The 20,423-nt window shown below is 37.5% G+C and overlaps 2 protein-coding genes across 3 annotated transcripts in view; one reads left to right on the top strand and one right to left on the bottom strand.

The window, feature by feature from the left end:
• The window catches only part of LOC113118293 (alpha-1,3-mannosyl-glycoprotein 4-beta-N-acetylglucosaminyltransferase C-like), a 100,211-nt gene that overhangs the window by 62,320 nt on the left and 17,468 nt on the right, over positions 1–20,423 (top strand). The window contains exons 1-2 of one of the 2 annotated variants that reach the window (XM_026287355.1): positions 10,820–11,054; positions 13,998–14,209. The exons of the other annotated variant lie outside the window; for it this stretch is intronic. The gene's annotated coding sequence lies outside the window, so the exon portion shown is untranslated. Of the gene's footprint in view, positions 1–10,819; positions 11,055–13,997; positions 14,210–20,423 lie in introns of those variants that run through there. 2 annotated transcript variants of the gene reach the window in all.
• eps8b (epidermal growth factor receptor pathway substrate 8b) lies at positions 8,858–11,180 on the bottom strand. Its single transcript, XM_026287356.1, has 4 exons — positions 11,063–11,180; positions 10,654–10,831; positions 9,077–9,209; positions 8,858–8,986 (listed from the first exon to the last, which is right to left on the bottom strand). The coding sequence occupies exons 1-4, from the start codon at positions 11,088–11,090 to the stop codon at positions 8,909–8,911; spliced, it is 417 nt and encodes a 138-aa protein (XP_026143141.1). The 5' UTR covers positions 11,091–11,180; the 3' UTR covers positions 8,858–8,908.

Raw genomic sequence — 20,423 nt, 5'->3', positions numbered from 1 at the left:
TATCAGGAGGTCGGGAAGTGCTTGTAAGGCACTCTGCTCGGCTCGTAATTCCTCGCACATTATATGAGCCGCGACCATACGAGCATACGCGATTTCCAAACGATTGAAAAAAATCACATGCAAACTCGTACGACAGCAAATATTGCACAGTGTACGCCCACCTTTACAGTGAATACAGGGTAATACTTCTAAATGGTGAAACTCACATTATCTTTCTTGTTTCTTATTTTTTAGTCCCCCCCCCCCCCATTTCAGTGCCGCACAAGGACAGTGCAATACTCATGACTGAATTGTGAATGACTTTTAAATTTCTACTAAATTCTTTAATTTAAATTAAGGGAGGAAAAGGATGCAGAATTTCAATTCAAATGTAAAATTTTTATCTGAATATTGGTCGAGACAGAAATTCAACATTTACAAAGTTACCTAGAAAAACAAATGCCTTACTTGTATTAAATTTCTTTGAATTGCAGTTCAGTAAATCCCTTTGATGTCATTCCAATTCAACTTCCTGTCAGCATGGCCACTGTAATTCAAATTCACACTCATGAATCGAAAATGGCACTAGCTCAATTCTGAATTTTGCCCAAGCATGGCTTATGCAATTTCCTCATCCCGTTTTTGATGTGTTACACCCTAATGGCAGACGCAAATGCATTCATAAAATCCAGCACTGAAAGACAAGTCTGCCACAGTGAAGAATGAGTCATTTAGATTTACAAAGCATAGCTAAATACGATAACTGTTTGCAGCGAGCATGTGTACTCATGCGCTTCTGTGTATTGTCCCTGTGTGACAGACACTGTGTGAGAGGGCATGGACCTGTCAATGCTCAACACTGTTATCAGTCCAGCTGCCACCAAATAATTTTTTCATTCAAATGACAAAATCCATTACCCAAACCCGGGGCTCTAGCATGAACATTTAATGGCACAATTAAACTCCAACTGCCTATATCTATTGAGCAATTAACCTTTGATAAACCAATTAATGTTTAGTGTTTGATGACAGAAGTTGGGCCTGGAGGAGTCATACTGGAGTTTAATGGAATGACTCCCAGTCCGAGATTAGTTTAGCGCAGCTATAAAATTGTCAGTATTCCTTGTTTTCTGCTATATTGATTCTTTTGTGCTGAGCCATCGCTCAGCTTTGCAGATGAAAAAGGGGGATATTACCAGAAAGCATGCCGGAGAACAGAGGAGCTGTCAGTTATTATAAAGCCGAGTTCGATGAATTATTGATAGCAGTGTGAACATGTCTCCAGACACTGCTTGATTATTTCCTACATGATGTGCAAATGCTAGTTTCCTTTGATGTTTGTTGCTTCATTGTCTCTGGCAACTTCCTCTTATAGATGCTACCTCTCAGGTCACTATGGAGACCGTCATCACACAAATATAGGCAGACCTGCTGAAATACTGGCTCTCCAGCTGCCATCCTTTAATGTGGTTGTTGTGGCTATAAAATAAGTATAAACACGTCAAGAGGATTTACCACCTGTCTGTAGGGCTGGTTAATGTGCGCTTTCTGAGATCCCAGGGGATCCTGACAGAGGAGACGGTTTGATATCTGTTCTTGCTATCATGCCGCGGTTGAACATTGTCACGTTGTCATCTCGGGCGCACCGCGGGTCATCGTCGGCCTGTCATTTATCATCAGTAACGTGACTCAGACAAACCGGACAGTGCCTGATCCCATTCGCTATTAGCAAAGCTCCACGCGTGAATTTATCTTCTCTTAGTTTCCAGCAATATCATTTTCCCCAGCTTGACAGCCCTCAAGCCTCCCGAATGCAATAATAAAGAATTGATTATATTCTTTATGGAGTGCAGAGAGCCCAAATGTGTTTTGTGTTCCTTCTCCTATCAGCTGTAATGAAAAAGGAAAAAAAAAAGAGGTGAGTTGATGAATGTTTGGATTGCGAATAGTTTGTGAAACCTTTACATTACCACCGAATACCATCAGACTTCTTGCTGAAATATCCTCAGTGACGGACACCAAGACACTAGGCTTGCGGATGGTGGATTTTGTCGCTTATCGATAAAAACAGAATATGAAAAACATACGGCAGTCTATGTTTTGCGCTGTAGCATATAATGAATTGAGAGTCTGGCTGAAAATGTGTTGCTGTGGAAGGCCTCTCACATATTGATGTAGGTTTTAATTTCCTGCTCTCCCCACGTTTGCCATTAGCATCTGAGACGATACAAGCATTTAATGAAAAACACCCCCCTCCCTCCTCCAGACTAAGCTGTCACGGCAAAATAATGAAGCACACAAAGCACCAGGAAACTAATAAACCTCATATTTCTTTTGACATCAACATGAAATCATATGAAAATAATACTTGCGAAAAAAAGACTCTCGCCGTTACACCAACTCCGTGTTGTATTTCAGAGCGAGATGTGGAAAATGAAAACACTGATATGGCGAGGCAATCATGGACCTGTATTATCCTTGAAATGAGCTTAATTTTCACCCGGTGTGGGACATTTTATCAGACCTAATGAACAAGGGCTGTCATGTGCGTCAGCCACCTCAGTGCTTTAAGATGACATATCATCACTTAAATGATTAGAGGTGAGATTTGAGGAGGTGGTGTAAATTATGATATTTTGCCAGTTCGTCATAATCATCACACACTAGAACATTTGTCATCAAAGCCTATCCCATGAAAATCCATGAACCGTTTTTATAATTTATGCCTGTTCATTTTTAATAATCCATCAGTCCCCGAGAACAAATTGAGAAACCTGATTTGGATTTAGTAAGGTGCAATAAATTCAAACGGACTGGAGGATGATATATGTTTTGAGATCTTGTTCATTTGAAGACAGTCCTTCATGCAGAACAGACGTGTAGAATCAATAATTGGCGTATGTCAAGTTGTTGAGTGATGTGCATTTCAATTAATTCGATTATGGAATGATTCAGAGAGACAACAATGCAGTTTCACGTTGTCATAGCAAATAAAATGAATGAGCTTTCAATGGACGTCATCACGGCATGTTCTGGCAAATTATTACCTCACATTTACGGAAATATCACTGAACGGTATTCAGTGTGAGAAAGCTATAAGAGGAGGAATTAAATCATCTACCATAAAAAATATATATATATCTTATACCCATATATATATATATATATATATAACATGAGTATAAGATGGATGTTGCTGTCAGCGGTATCTGATATTTACACAATTATATTATGTTTTTGTGACAAAATGCAAATTCCTGGTGTGCCACCATGCAATGGCTAAGAGCTCCCACTCAACATCTTTGCAATCTGGCAGGCTGTCCTGCTTAGGGAACGCTTTTCTGAGCTGTTTAAATCTACCATGTCCTGTTTGGCCAGAAACTCATTATGGGACACCATCTGCAAGTGCTGAACAAAATCCAGATTCTCATCTCCTGGCACCCTCCGTTAGTCCTCTGGGATGGGGAAGGAGTTTGGGCAGACCAAGCTTTGTCTTTTTTAATGTGGCTTAGATCTTTTGTACCAAAGATATGGCATGTATGCATTCTGAAACCCGGTAGCGACTGACACCATAAATTACAAATTCTGCCCATGTAAGGTTTTTAAGAAGCTCTCGTGGAACAAGCTGGAAGCTATGAAGTCACCACCGTTATGTATGCATCGTCATCTTCTTCATACAGTAACTTACTGAAGACTGAAATCCAAAGATAATTCCTAAAACATGTATTTTCACTGGTCAGATTTGGCAACTGTGTGATATAACTGTATGCTTTTTGTCCCCTTGGATGGTTGCGCTTAGCTGGTGGAACTCGTGGGATTGGACCGCAGAGAGGGACTGGAGGGGAGGATTCCCCTCGGCAGATAAGTAGGATTTGTGTCTGGGAAACTGGAGATTGCAGGCCTGTCTTTCTGAGAATTACAACAGCCACTCAATGCAGCCCTTACTCAAACCTTTGTACGGATCTGAGGGACTTGCGGCAGTGACACATCCTAGAGCTGTTATCACAAGCAGTGGCTTGGGTCAGCCGTGTTTTCTTTGTAGAAAGGACACAAGAGTCTATTTAGAATTTATGCTTTAAATCTATAATTTAAATGGTTTAATTTTTAGATTTTGTTCCATGGCTTAGAGACCTCTTAGGATATTGCATTAAGTATATGCACTAATATGCACTATAGCAATGGCATATTCACAACTATGCTAGACGGAAGTAATGCAGACAGTAAGTCACACATTTTGACTAGCTTTCTCTCTCTCTATAGATGCATATGTAAATATATGTGTGTGTGTGTGTGTGTGTGTGTGTACTTGTTTATACTACATATTGAGGACCAAATTTCCCCACATGGGTAGTAAAACCTGAAATTTTTATCCACATGAGGGAAAAAATTATAAAAATAGTAGTGATGTTTATCTGAAAGTGTAACAGTTCAAACAGGTTTTCTGTAAGGGGTAGGTTTAGAAAAAAATTATTAAAAAAATTATTGTTTGGTCAGTATAAAAGTAATAGAATTCTATGGAAAGTACCCACAATTCACAGAAACAAATGTTTGTGTGTGTGTGTGTGTATGTGTGTGTGTGTACTAAAATGTTAAACATGCATGAACTGGCCACCGGTGCAATAGAGGGCCAGCATTCTTTTGATATCCTCTGAATGGAGTTTGCTGAGGGCCTTTTTTTGCATTGAGCAGAGTTGTCTTGAGGCAGAGAGGATGTGACAGGGTGCATTAACTTGATCTGTCTCTGTTCTAAAGGATTAAATGGCTATCCTTATACATTAGCCTTGAGCTAAATGGCCATCAACCCTCTCACATATTGTTCAGTCCTCACTGTCAGCATCACACACGCACATGAACTCTACGCCCGGTGACCGTTCATGGTTTGTTTCTCGACTGATTAAAAAAGAAACAGCTTTCCACACTGTAAATCGATTGTGCCGTGCAAGCGGTAAGACCCTCTCAGATGCTGAGGGGGGCGACCGGATCGATCCCGATCCCTCTCCCTCTCCCTCTCCCTCTGCTCAATGAAAACAGGGAGACACAAATCTAAATTGAAGTCTCGGGTGATTTACAAAAGGGGGAAAGAAAATGAATCACTACAGATGTCAGTGGGAACACAGAGATATAATTCAATTACCTAAGTGTGGAATGACATTTGATTTAATCTGAACTATTAATGCCAGTGAGGTCAAGCCAAAAGAAAGGGCACTTGTCTAGTTAGTCGCAATTAGAGTGTAAATCTCAAATGTCTGTAAGGCAGGGGAAAATGTCATTTGCGGAATAACTGGCTAATAACGTGGTTCCCCTCACCTTTGAGTAACCAGGCGGCACGGAGTGAATCTAAATCATGCAAGACTAACAGTAGAGTCATTCGAGAAATTTGTCCGCCTTTTGTCATGGTTGGATAAGAATTAGTGGGAGCACTCGATGAGTCGGTACAGAGCGCCGAGCACCCACTAATCCTGGTGAACAAACACAGGGAATTAGGAATCTTGGCAAGAGCTTAGAGAGATGCTATATGCGCATTGTCATGTTGTTCCCTTTACGCCTAATCATCCGTGTCACTTCAGGCATCTTAAAGTGGCAGATCGCTTATAACATCTCAGTTTAGATTAAGATGTATGTTCTGGATGATGCACTGCAGCTAAATTACACTACCTTAGCATCCTGCAAAATTCCAGAGGATGTTCAGATAACTATACATTAGATATGCACTTCCATTGCTTATTGATTACGCAGACATATGTTCTGCAAAGCAGAACCAATTTTAGACGGCTTTTATCTGCAGGCATAAGGCTCCATCAGACACCCTTTGATTGCAACCTCAAAGGGGCCTCCATGCATGTTACTGTCTTCTATTTTAAGTGACTGCCCACTGGGTGGTGCAGAGAGTGAAATGAGAAGTTTGGAGTCGTCAGGCTCCTGCAGCGCTGACAGTGCAGGGTGTGACTGATATTGTGCATTATCTGTCTGTCCAGGAAAACTTTTCTCCATCCCACTCGCACACAAACACTACCAACTAACATACCCGATCTGTCTGAAGTTATGGCAGTTCTCTCCACCAGAGTGAAATACCAAAGTAATCGTGACAGCTTCTTTCATGATAGTTAGTTATAATTGGCTGTAAATGAACAGATCAGGGCTGTGTTAGACTTATTTTTCTTAGAATTCATAAATTTCATGAATTATGCATGATTCGATTCTGGTTTTCTCATCTTCAGGCTTGTTATCATCTTCTCTACTGGTTTGTAAGTGACTTCAAGTCGTCAGATATGCACTTCAGCAAGTCATGTGTGAAGTCTTTGTCAGTGGCTATTTTGTGTCTAATTTCTAATTTCACAGCTAATTCTGGGTTGTATGTAGGAATTGTAACATATGATTCCAGTTCCCTGAAGGTTCCATTAATGATGTATTTACTTATTTTTAATCTTGATATTGTTATATGTTGATATTAATCATATGTAAGGTAAATTTACCCCAAGTTTTGAATGTATTTAAAAAAATAAAAATTACATTTTTTTTTTTTTTTATGCAGAAAGATTCATATCACGGTTAAGTCTGGAATACAATACATGAGTTTTAAAAATCTGAGCAGATTTGAAAACATTAGGCATCATACACTTGCCAACTTTGTAAATAAATACAGAAAAACTGGGCATACACTGAATGACTGAGGATCACAGACTTTTAAAGTCATTCCGAACACAACAAATGACTGCAGAAACATGTATTTCATTGCTAGGTGCCATGTGACAAATGAAAACAATATGTTCTAAAATCATCTCAAAATAACAAACATGTTTGATATCATCTGACTGGATGAAATCCCAGTTTAAAGCAAAAAATATATATATATAAATAAATAACACGGTGCAAATCAGACATTATGTGATTTTCTGTGACATCTGTCAATTTGGAGAGTAACTGCAAACTGGCTCTGACAATAATCTGGCAAAAGTGGCCAGTGTGTTCCAGCCTTTAGAGTATAAACTAGGATTAAGTAGTCTTTATAACAAGCTATATATGAAAAACAAGAAATGTGTCCATTAAACCTTTGCGAACAAGCTACAAATTTAACAAGTACTAATAAATTGTTTAATAAAGAAAGGTTTCTGTTCTTCTTGTTAGACTATAATGTTCTAGTTAGGAAGGCAAAGGAGGGCATTTTCTTTATTTAAAAAAAAATGTATTAGTATTTGTTTATAGTTCATGTTTTTGTTATTTATTTATTATTGCTATTACTGGTATATTTGTCACATTGGAATCCATTCTCTAACCTTCAACCTCCAGTGCTCTGTACTGTACATCGTATGTCAGTTTGAGACTATGGTTATTATACTTTTTATATCTCCTCAGTCTGACATAATTTTTATATTTGAATGTACCTGACCAAAATCCATGATATATGGAAGACAGAGAGGCCTATAGAAAATCCTCACAAAAATGGATGCGAATAACAATAGTTCCACTGCACTGCAAATCTCCAGTATCTTTTCTTTGATGTTCCTCTCTGTAAATCCCATCATTAGGCATTGATTCATGCCATGAATCATAGTGACAACACGCAGCCACATCCACCCTCTCTTAAGGCTGGGAGGCGTTATGACAGTGCATACAAAGGGAAAGATGGAGGTCATTCTCACTCATCCTGAACACAGCACAGTACTCGCTGATGCGTTCACAATCTTTTCCAGAAATAAAGCAACATGACAAACTGAAAGCCAGTGTTATGTGCCCCCTGTGAGGGCAAGTGGCAAAGCTGTCAGTCAGTGAGGGGGTTAGAGATTCAGCCTTATGGTTTCCACAGGGCTGAAAGGACGCTTTAAAGACAACACTGGGTAAGAAGAGCACCAAAAATTGTGAAAAGTGAAAAGCAATAGTACAATATCATCTGGCACTTAGGGAATCAATACACAATTCATGTCAACATTATTATTTTTTTTATCAATTACAGAAGTACAGACCTATAACTTGCACACATACTAATAATACACCAATGTGCGTGCATCGTTTATTTTTGTTATTTAATGACAAACCCTTTTCAGAACCACAATTCAAAAAATACAGACAAGTAATGTTTCACAATACATCTATGTGCTCTCATTTCTCTTATTATGAAGTATGAGAGAGAAAGAAAAAAATGATAGACTGCACTAATCATCCATAAACATGAATAAACATGATCTGATTTGCTTTAATGAAGTGTGAAGCATGAGTGTACTGAATAAAATCGTAAAAATAAATAACAACACATTGTTTCAAATTATCATTAAAGTAGTCATTTAGCCAAATTAAGTATATGATAATAGATTACAAAACTTCATTGCATTACTTAATATATATATTTTTATTATTATTCACCATTTATTATTTATGCAGAAACAGATGGGACTTGTTTTGAATGTCAGATTAAAGGAATAGGTTACTCCAAAATGAAAATTAATCAATGTCATTATTTACTGAACAACTCCATGGTTAATTTGAAAGCTAGTAAATAATGACTTACACTTGACATGCATTGCTACATTTGGCCTTTTATGGGAAAAAAAGTAGGTTCTATGTAAAAATAACTGCAAATGGGTTTGGAAACTATATGATATTGAATAAATAATGCCAGAAAGTTCTCTTTTTTTAGATGAACTGTTCCTTTAAGAACACCAATCACGAGTCAATGCCTTCTATCAAAATCATTTTCCTCTCTATAAATGGAGGTTAAAGACTTCACTCCCAATGCATTCATGTTCATCAGTTTAAGCAGGAGCGTTAAGCACTACATTGTATGGGTCATAAAGGAAATAGGCTGGACTGGGCTTCACTAATGACTGGAGTTGTTTAGTCCATCTGTTCTGAATTCCTCTGGGTGGGTGTTGATTGTAGCATTGAAGAAAATGTGATGAAATAATGCAATGAGTGATGGCCTGATTAACTGTAATCATTCCCAGGTTGAGCCCTCCACCTCCTGTTGTCGTCGCCTCATGATCTCCTGCAGTTCTGTATCCCCACGACCCCTCTGGAAAAAAGAAATACTTTAAAACCCACTTTTGGACTGTATTTGAATGGTTAATCTGCACAAATTCAGTAATATAGCTCTGTGACATACCTCTGTTTGAGCTTTCTGCACAGTGATCTGACTGAACACACGGGAACCCTCATCTCCGCACACGGCTTTCAGCTCATCCTTACTGAGGGAAAATAGTTGAGCCCCGTTCAGAATACCAAGACATTCCACCACCCTGGAACGTGGAGAGAATATTACATCATATTCTTCTTCTTTTTTTAAAGGAGTCATTTCATGAAGAATAATTTTTTTTAATCGTCTGAGATATACAGTACTGCTTCGTATGATATGAAAATATGCTGTGGAAATTCACTAAACAGGTGTGCAGCTTTTTTGATACAGATTCCAGGCACTAAATGAGCTGAAATAATGGTGTGAATAATTAAAGTAAATTAAGTTGTAAAAAAAAAAGCAACTTTTCCTGTTTTTAAACCCTTTCAGGTTTAAAAACAATACAATAAAAACACAGCAATAACAGCAACCCATGTCAGACCTCTAGGTTACCCCAAATTTTGTCCCTTCTAATCAAACTATTCAGAAGTTCATACTGCCGAAATGTTGAGGATTTGAGTTCCCAGCATGCTTTGTAGATGTGGCGGATTGTAGGTTTGGAAGTAAACGCCCACTGCTTTGATTGGCTAAGAGTTGTGTATGTTTGACAGATAGATGCTGCTAACATTAATAACTCAATACATATCAAAATATCTGTAATAACAGACAAAGCAGTAGTGATCACTTAATTACTGTAAAACAGTTACTCACACTTGTCTGTGGTCTACCAGTCTTATTATAAACCAGTCTGTTGTGAAATGAAGTGAACAAAGCACCAAGTTCTTACTGACGCAGCCTGTAACTTCATTAAGTTCATCAAATAAAGTTTAGCGGTTTGGTTTCTGTGTAGACCTGTCTGGTGGGCAGGGCCAAACAGGCAGTGATGTAGAACAGGCTTCAATATATGCTGTTTTTAGACTAAGAATAAAGTTTTGAGTTCTGAAACATACAGAATAATTTTATAGCACAATGAGCTCTTATGTCATAAGATCTATGGGGATTTTTGATTTCTCAGTTCATGACCCCTGTAAATCTATAGATATCTTCACTTTGTAGGATCGTTGTTCCTTCACAAACAATGATAGCATATTGAGTGAAATTAATTTATTAAAATGATTTTTTTTTTTTGCGAATATTCAAATTGACAAATCATAGTAGTATTATTAAGTACAGTGATTATTGGTCGAGATGCATTCAGTTACCTTGGATTCAACTTTTGTCAAGAATTTATTTTTGATTGTATGCGTAAATTGGGCTCATTAGAGATAAGCACCGTATTCATTTAGTTATTTGCCAGCTGTAGTTTAGGATATAGCCAGTGGTAAGATAATGTGACTCTTACAACATTTTTATAATGTGCATATTATTATGTATGTTTACAGTACATCTTTATCATAGTCCCCCTGGAGCAACCGGGGGGTAAGTGTATTCCTCAAGGGTACATGGTTCATTGCCTGTGGGGTTTGAACTTGTAACCTCAGCTAATAGCCAATATGTTTAACCACTAGGTTACACCACCAATATATATCAGTGAAAGTGCCAGATGACACAGCTCACGTGTCACTCACGGTCTAGAGAAGCCCTTTGCATTGAGCCAAGCATGGACCTCAAAGGGCTGGGAATCAGATGTAAGGGGCATGGATGTAGTTGAGCGGTCCACCCGAAAGTTTCGCGCTGGGGGCTGGGCCTTATTGTCAGTTATCCTCTTCAGCAGTTCATCATTTACCTCCTTCTGTTGGTTGCGGTCTAGAGAAATAGACAGAAGAAGCGAGAGATAGAGAAACAAGCACTGGGACAGAGACACAGTGAATAAGATTGCCCAAGACAGGAGCAATGAGTTCTGGTGGGAATCTGCAATCTATGTACATAAGAGCACTCTCACACTAAATTCATTTCTCACTTCTCTGCATTTTTTCAGCAGACTTGCCACACTCTCCATATCACAGCAAATACAGCGAGCAGATAAGAGGTACGTACTATCTTTATCCCTGGAGGATTTATTCATCTCCACAACCTCAGCGTGATTTACAGGGCCAGCGGAGGTAACTTTGTACGGATTCACAGCCTGTAGAGATAGAACAAAAGCCAGGGTAAAACAGAGAGGCAGAGAAAGAAAGAGTCAACACCTGCCATTTAGATTGGGAGAACATATGTGTGCACTTTCCATGAATAGGGTACAAAAAAAAAAAAGAGTCTGAAAATATATATATAGATTTTTTTAAATGAAGTATTTTCTCCTTTTCCACAAGTGGTTAGTTAAAGAAAGTGCTTAACCTTCAGAAAATGGTCTGATATATGTGACCATGGACCACAAAACCAGTTTTAAGTCGCTAGGGTGTATTTGTAGCAATAACCAAAAGTACATTGTACAAAAAATCATTAGTATATTAAGTAAAGATCATGGTCCATGAATATATTTTGTACATTTCATACCGTAAATATATAAAAACATATTTTTTTATTAGTAATATGCATTGCTAAGGACTTCATATGGACAACTTTAAAAGTGATTTTCTTAATATTTAGATTTTTCTACACCCTCAGATTCCAGATTTTCAACCAAATATTGTCATATCCTAACAAACCATACATCAGTGGAAAGCATATTTATTTAACTTTCTGATTATGTATAAACCTCAATTTAAAAAAAAATGTACACTTTAGACTGGTCAGGGTCACATATAACATTAACCTATTTCTATTCACTTCCCATGAGGTGTGCAATTTTTCTACCCTGTAAGCCAGTGGTTGTCAACTGGTTTGGGCTTGGGACCCACATTTCCCATGGTCATTAAGGCATGACCCACTTATATATAAATAAATAAATATATATATTTTGTAAAAAAAAAAAAAAATCCTTCCCAGCTAACACCAGTTATGTGATTTATCGGTACTGTACTTTTATTTCATGCATTGCAAGCTCGTAGCTTCTGCGTTTTAGTGAAGTGAAACACAGCGCAACACTGCATTTGCGCTTGCTACAGAAGAATGCACGCTACTAGCACGGTATAACATCTGGCAGAACAGGATAGTTTTCTTTTCTGAGGTGAGAGACTTTTTATTTCATAACAAGTTAAGAAAATAGCAATAGAATACAGAAGTGTCAACAGCTTCATGCATGTTCATGCAGAGACAGTAAGACAGATGGACAGATGGACAAATAGATAGATCTCATACCATTCTCAGTGACTCTCAATGTAACTTTTTTTTTCTATGTAATTTTCTAGGAATAATACTTACACAAAATGTAATAAGACACGAAAGTGTACCATAGTCATGAAATGTGCCTTGTAGAATGCAAATAATAAACCAGACTGTGTGATAAACAGTTACTGTGAGGTTTTTTGGACTGCATGCTAACCTGACTGTTGAAGAGAGCAGCACGGTTGTACTGCTGCTCTCCTGGTTTGACCTCTTCCAGCACATTACACGGCACGTAGCCCGACTGACCGCTGCGGTTCCTCAGCAGCCGCCACTGTTTATTGTTTTCCAAGACCTTAGAAGCACACAAGATTTATGTCTACTATTAGTACTGTAAACTGCATGAGTCTGCATGGATCAGTATTTTTCTGGGTCGAATCTATTCTTGGTACTTTTCCTTGTTCATTCAACTTGTTGTCTTATTTTAACTAAAAGGTTTTGGTGCAGTGGTTGTGTCATACTATTTCCCAGTGATGCATCCTGCTATTGGGATCCTAGAATGAAATCCCAGTGATACCAGGCTCAGGCCGGGCATGTCTAGAAACATGATTATCCATGTTTCCAGATGGATTAGCCAATCGGGTTAATCCCTCTTGATCACTTCAGTAGTTCTCATGTAAATAGAGTGCCTCGGGGTTGGAGGCTGTTTTGAGAGAAATGGCAGGCATCTGAAAGTGACAGGTTGAAAGGATGCCTTCCTACATGCTTGACTTCAGCTTTCTAAATTGTTATGGGTATTGTGCATTTGCAAGGGCTTACACTCTTAAACATAAAAGGCTTTTTAATGGCATTTATGGTTCCATGAAGAACAGCATCCATGGAACCTTTCCATTCTACAATAAGGTTCTTTATAGTGGCTAAAAATGTTTTTCACACTAAGGGAATTTTTTTTTTTTTTTAGGAAATGTTCACTTAAAAAATATAAAAGTAAAATAGTTCACCCAAAAATATTAATTTGCTTAAAATGTACTCACCCTCAGACCATCCAAGATACACATGAGCCTATCAAAATAATTAATGTCTTTTGAAGTGAAAAGCTGCACATTTGTAAGAAACAAATGCATCAATGGGGCATTTTAACTCTCAATTCTGGCCAAAATATTTATTGTACTTATAATCTTATAATGGTCCATAATCCATAATAACATTACCTCCAGTGAAAATGTCCACACCTGTTAGACTGTATAAACAGTGCTTGGCAGTACATATTTCTCTTCTGATTAGCAACAACATTAGCAATATTATGTATAGGACGCATTATAGCTGGAAAAAAAAGAATTGAAATGAGAAACATCTTGATGAATCTGTCTCTTACAAACATGCATTTTTTTCTCTTAATGAGACTTTAATCGATGGACTGGAGCCATGTCAATATTTTAATAAAACATAAATCTGTTCCAGTGAAGAAATAACTCATCTATATTTTGGAGTGGCTGAAGATGAGTAAAATTTTCATTTTGGGGTGAACTACTTCTTTAAGTGCATACTATGATAACGTGCATTTGCAAACAGTGTGTCAATAAGGCACCATAAAGTAGACAGAACTAGATGTATGTATTTTTATCATCTAGATAAGTTGTGTTTAATAGTTTCCCTCAGATTTCCCACAAACTTTTTTTTATGTTCAAACATCGGCCTACAGAGTCTTCTAGATCTCGAGCACTGCATGAGAGCTGTAGTCATGTTTTCTCTTCTTCTGCCTCCCACACAGTGTACCTCAGACCTGTTCTGCCCTGTTCCCCATCCTCCTCCACCTCCTCACTGAGGGTCATCCGTACCTCCAGCACTTCACCCGGCTGTACAGAGAGCTCATTGGCATTACGCGCCACGAAGTGATAGCGTATCCTGACATGTTGGAGGTCGCTGTTAGACCTGTGTGATAGAAATAGCAACACAGCACAATACTTTGAAGTTCATTCATAGGTGAGACTACATCTGACTACAGTTACGTAGTCAACACTTGACAGTGCCTAAATAGCTACTTGGCTGTTGATTAACATTATCCAGTCGTCTTTTCAGGGGAAGATTTCTTTCATTTTGAATTTATCTGGAAAATCGTGCACCAGTGAATTGTTCAAAATAAGGCAAGACCAATGCAAAAAAAAAAAAAAATTAAACAGGGTCACATTTGGGTTCATGTTGATTTTCTTGGAAATCCAGCAGACCAAACAACTTTGTCTAGAGGCCAGTCTATGAACAAACAACTCATTATAACTAACAAGCCGAGATAACAAACTACGCTGAAAATCCTTGTTTTTCCTTTAAATCGGTTAGAAATAAACCAAACTTTCTGTTTTAATGATGTGTTGACAAATCTGAATTCTTGCAGCTTTTTCAAAAAGTTGCAAACTTTAAAGAAACATCTATATGGAAAGAACATATATCATAATAAACAGTGAGCATTGCTCTGTATTGTTCCTTGCCTTGTAAATCTACTTTCTGAGACAAACAAGCTATAAAACACTAAATAACTATACATGATAAACACAGGCATGCAAAACCGGTTTATTAATAATAGTCAACTTACAACTCAAGCATCCTTTTTCAGAAGAGCCTTCGGTTGCTTTGCTGCAAGCGCGCCGTGAGTCGCCAAGGTGGAAAGTAACTTGACGTGCTGCAGCCTGCACATGCGGTGTAGCTCATACATATTTCAGCAGGTCTGCACAGAGCATGGAGAACTTTAAACTGAACGTACTGGTCCCCATGCATCATTAATGTGCTGGCCTACCTCCCTCCTCCTCGCCCAGTCGTAGAGCGTTGAGGATAACCGCAGTAGCCCAGTGTCCAGCCTGTGCCAAGACCTTCTTTCTTGAAGCCCATAAATAAATAAACATGCTGAACGCTGGAAACTGGCACTCCACTACACAACAGGCAGATTTGTTTTCGCCTGCAATTGCAGTTTGTTTTACACGCTCCAGATAACTGACCATATATTTTAACAGTCTCATAATTGTAGCCATTCAGCATGTCACTCTTAATAAATTGCCACAGTAAAAATGTAATTATCAACTTTATATATTTATATACTTGTGAAACAACAGTATAATAAACTATTAAATCTATATAAATTATTAAAGGGTGAAAAATAATGGCAGCATAGATGTAACATCAAAGCCAGGATACTTAAAATTTGCTTTTAAAGTTTTGTCCGTTCATAGTGAAAACCATCAGATGGTTAATGTGGCAGTGAGCTTGTGTATTGTTTGAGTCGTGAAGCTGTTTAAATTATGATTTTTACATTGTCATTTAAAAAAAATAACCAGAAAATTGTATTAAGCATTTTGTCTTCATGCTAAAAACAAGTTAACACTCATACTGTTATACTGAAATACTGACTAGTTTAAGATTTATAAGTTGGCTCCATTTACTGCCATTGTAAAAGCCTTACTGTAAGCCAAATGTTCGACCCAAATGTTGAACATTTTGCCCCAAATGCTGTCAACTTACTGAAAATATAATTCACCCAAAAATTTAAATGTGCTGAGAATGTACTCATTTACATCTTGAATGGCCTGAAGGTGATTCTTTAACAGATTTGGAGGAATATAGCATTACATCACCAATGGATCAAGATCTTTTATCTTCAAACCTTTGCTCCCGACTAAAATACGAGACCTCCTTTCATACCATGATATTATCCATAATATTATTACTTATCTACATCTTGAATGGCTTGTAGGTGAGTACATTTTCAGCCAATTTTCCTTTTGTGGGAAAGCTATTGTTTTAACTGTACTGAATCCGGAATATTCTTTTACAACCTACTTCATACAGTACCTTTTGGCAATGCATGTTGACTGACAGCCTATCACCAAGACCTTATCCGTACATCGAGCATTCTGTAGCACAGAGCAATTCACATCACAGCCCAAAGAAACAGTAACCTTTCCACAATCCTCAGTTGTCGACCCAGTCTGTGACCTGTAATAGTATAATAATGTTGGAAGATGTTATCGTCCCAAAGACGGTCGTGGGAGGACCCTGTTTTCACCTACAATTGGATAACACAAACATGATGACACCATGCTTCTAGGACACGGACTGGTGTTTCTATTGGTTATGTGTTTGGTTTATTCTGCAGGCTCAGTGTAATCCTTTGCCAAAAGCGTCTACTCCCACAGTGCTACGCTCACATTGGTGGAAAGCATAGCCTGAATGCCTGAACATGTGAATCCAATTTCACGTTTAAAATGCATTTATATATATTTATATTTTTTATATAATTTATTTATTAACATATGTTTTTGTATTTCTGAATGCATATCTCATGTTTGATAGTAATGCACAGTCAAAATGTGTTGTTACTAGCAATACGCCACATTTAGTATGGGTTTCTAGCATATTGCAGTACTTTTCTGGAGGGTTTATTTCATATAAAAGAGTGATTGGTTTTATTCCAGTAAACAAAATTCATTTACTTTTGCTCTTATGTCATCAAACAAATGAACAATGGTGTTTACCACCTTTGCTAAACTGTCTTTCTTGTACAACATACGCAGTTATTAAAATGGCATCTAATTAGAGGCATTGAGCAGGCGTTTTACATAAGATTAATAGCATTTTTGAGAGCACTTTTTCTTCATTATTATTCTGCCGTGCAAATGGATTCACTGCAACTGTAATGCATATTCATTTTCAGGAAGCTTGGAAATTGTGGGAAATTAGCCAAAGGTGGATCTGGGTTGCTGTGAGGGTACAAGCAGAATGTGTAATACAGGAGCGCTGCTTTTGCTCCCTGAAGTCTGGGCCTCCTTAACTTCCATCCTGAACTATGGTGGGCTTTGCCTCAAGACAGAGCCTGTGCAGGTTGTTATTCTGGGATGTTTAAAGGGGACACATCGTGAAAAAGAATATTTCCTTGCTCTTGCGAAATAAAGGTTACAGTAGCATGTGATCACAATGCAAAGGATACATCTCTGTCTCAATGTGTTCTCTGAGTATTTATGAAATATATCCAGTTTGTCATCCTCAGGCCATCCTATAGATATGTTTGTTTCTTCATTGGAACAGGTTTGGAGAAATGCAATCGTTTCAGCCCAAATACAAGTCCATAATCCATAACAAAGCCTCCTTCAGTGTAAAAGTCCATCCCTTGTTGTTGTTTCATATAAAAATCCACTGACAAATGTGTGTAGAATAGTTTAGACGCTTTTCACTTGTAAATGGTACTTGATCTTGTAATTCTAATAATCATGACTGAAAATTGTCACACAAAAATAAACTTTTGGCTACAAAGAAAACTTGACTAACGTGAGAACATAGCAGCTTGAAAGATATGAACATGTATGTATTTTTATACAAGGATGGTGAAATGAGACTAGAGAGGAATAATCAAAAAAGAACAAAATGTGTATTGTGTGCATGAGTGTCTAAATACAACATGGGGTTTATTTCCAATTTCTAAATCCTTTCTGTTATCATCAATAATTAAAGAACCTTGGCTTTAACAGCTATCTGATTCAATATTCTGTTGTGCTTGCACTAGAACGGGCCATTGTTCTTCTTTCCCGCCATTAGTGTGGAAGAGCAGTTCTGAAAGGCTGGAAGACTACGCACAAAATTGATTCTTAGATCAACCAGGGAACATGTGCTGCATGTGCTAAACATCAGAAAGATGCCAAGCGTAAGCTCTTCCTGTGGTTTGAAACTCTGCTGAAAGTTTACCTTTGTTAAGTAAAAAAAAAAAGTTTGGCGTGTTATTTTACCTCGGGCTTGCTGGGAAACTTCAAAGCCGACAGAGAGACTGGAAGCCAAAAGAAGAGGCAGCTGCAGCAGCAGGTTTATTCTGAAATGTTTATTTATTCCTCTCTTTTTTTCCCCAAAAACTTGCAATGTGTTACGATTCACAAGAGAATCACTGACAACACATTCACTTCAACCTCTCCACAATATATGCATATCAAAGATTGATTTTAGTCATTAGGAGGAGCAAATTCATTCAAGTAGACAAAATTATTTATACGATTTTTGGACTCTCATTCTGTTCACCCATTCACTGCAGAGAACCCATTGCTGAGCAAAGGGTTCAGTTTCTCCTAATCTTTTAAAGTATAGAAACAAACTGATCTAAATATTGGATGACTTGAGTGTTGTTAGATTTTCAGTTCTGGAAGAACTGTTTCTTTATGACCAGACTAGTGATTAATGATTGTATTGGGTTGTAATGGCTGTGACTTTTCGTGTAAGGTTGTGATATGACAGTGTTCACTTTAAAAGTGTGAATGGGGAATTTAATTGTAAATGGATGAACTGTTGTGTGGAAGTCAGGAAGTTATTCCACACAGCTACAAGCATAAATGTCAGTGAGCAGAGTTGTGCTCGTTAATTAAGGACTGATTGCATTACAAATTGCTTAGAGCCTCATTTGACTCCATATGAACATTTCCCTAAGCAGGCATTACTGAAGGAGATAAGGAGACTTATATTTCTACAGCAGTAGAAAAAAATCATATTGCAGTTTGTTTCCCCCCAATTTTCCCAGTTAGTTTCGCTAAATGCCACAAATCATTTGTATTTCATACTGTATAATTTCTAATTTCCTCATATTTCCATCACTCACACAATTAAAATTAAATTAAATTAAATTAAATTAAAAAACATCAGGGTAGTTCATTTAAATAAGTAATAGAGAAAAATGTCATAATGAAATGTAAATGTAAATAATGAAAAGTAATGGATTAGTATGGATAATTTTGGTAGGTCATAATTCAGATTTATGGAGGACGAATACTTAATGAATTCCCACTGTGATGTGAAGATGTTTTCCTTGCCAGTTCAGTTGGTTCAACAGCTAAAAAAAAGCTATTAAGAACTTTATATAATATTAAATAATAAAATAAATCTGAACATATCCCTTTCTGTTTTATTTGGCAACCTTGCTCTGCATCAGGGTTTATTGTATATTAGCTGTATATTAGCTGTACATTATTCACAATACATTTCCATTTGATGTTTACACAGTTTTATATTTGTTACTCTGTTGTTTATTGTAACTGTAAATGTCAGTTTTGTTTTTTCTGCACATTCATGTTTTTGTATGTTTTGAATGTTGGCTGCTTATTTTGCTGTTGATTTTTTATTTAAGGCTGTAAATTTACATTTTCAAGTGGGTCTGCATTCATTTCACTTGACTTTGATGCGCAGTATCTTTTGTAAGTAGATAAACAATGAATTGTCCATCATTTCAGAGAGAGAGACAGAGAGCAAGAAACAGTCTCTGTTACGAATGCTATACCATTGGATTTTCTTTCGCACAAAAATGTGCTGAGAGGAGATAGTGCTTTCTCATGTTATCTGCTACTGGACGCACACCCCACAGCCATTTTCCCATTTCTCACTTGTGACCCAGCGGTCACCTTGGCTTTTTACAGAGCTTTTAGGAAAGAGTGCTGTCCCACCATTCCGCTCTCATAAATGGAGAGGGAGGGAAGTTTTGCACAATGGTATGGCTTTCACTGTCATTCTGAATGAACGATAACTTATGTTGGAATTTATTTTTATTTACCACGACCAACATCAGGATTGTTTTCTGAGGAGGCAATGAAGTGGCTCTTCAGAAAAAAAAGAAAATAAAAAATCACTCTGAATATAAAATGTGTTTTTTTATAAATATTTCAAAATATGAGATTATTGAATGTGTGAAATATTTTTCTAAAAGTAAAGGAGCGCTCAAATTTACTGTTGTTTGGCAAAAAAAAATTGGGGGGTGGGGTGGGGGGGTGGTGGTTGGAATCCAGTCCATCTTCTTTGTGATCTATAATTTATACGTCTCTACACTGGTGACAGTAGTGAAACATTTTTGTCTGAGAAAATTTGCTAATGTGGGCTCATCTTAATATTGTCCAGAAGTGACATAAGCAGATGATGTTTCAAAGAGAAACACCGTCTGTTGTGTGTCCCCTGTGTCCATTAGTGTGTGGCATGGACATAATGTGGGTACATTCATGCGACAAATAAGCCTGCATGGATCCAAATGGTGACAATATCGTCACTTTTTGACATCTGAAATGAAATGAACTTGAAATTACCTGAAATGATGATCTATGATAAAGCTGGTTTTTAGCAAGCACTCTGCGAAATTAAAGGTTTGTCTCCATATCTGTGGCCTTAATGGAACCTGTGATGTTTTCTGAGGATT

The sequence above is a fragment of the Carassius auratus genome, chromosome 18, assembly GCF_003368295.1.
Source record: "Carassius auratus strain Wakin chromosome 18, ASM336829v1, whole genome shotgun sequence".
NCBI classification, from domain to species: domain Eukaryota; kingdom Metazoa; phylum Chordata; class Actinopteri; order Cypriniformes; family Cyprinidae; genus Carassius; species Carassius auratus.
Note: the sequence above shows the minus strand (reverse complement) of the source record. Positions and strands in the feature narration are given on the sequence as shown.

What these genes read in the sequence shown, in the direction of transcription:
- eps8b (XM_026287356.1), bottom strand. Translation starts at nt 11,090, where the DNA reads ATGAATAAATCCTCCAGGGATAAAGATA. An exon ending in ATCCTCCAGGGATAAAGATA is followed by an intron (nt 10,832 to 11,062) that starts GTACGTACCTCT and finishes CTATTTCTCTAG; the next exon opens with ACCGCAACCAACAGAAGGAG. An exon ending in TGCAGAAAGCTCAAACAGAG is followed by an intron (nt 8,987 to 9,076) that starts GTATGTCACAGA and finishes TCTTTTTTCCAG; the next exon opens with AGGGGTCGTGGGGATACAGA.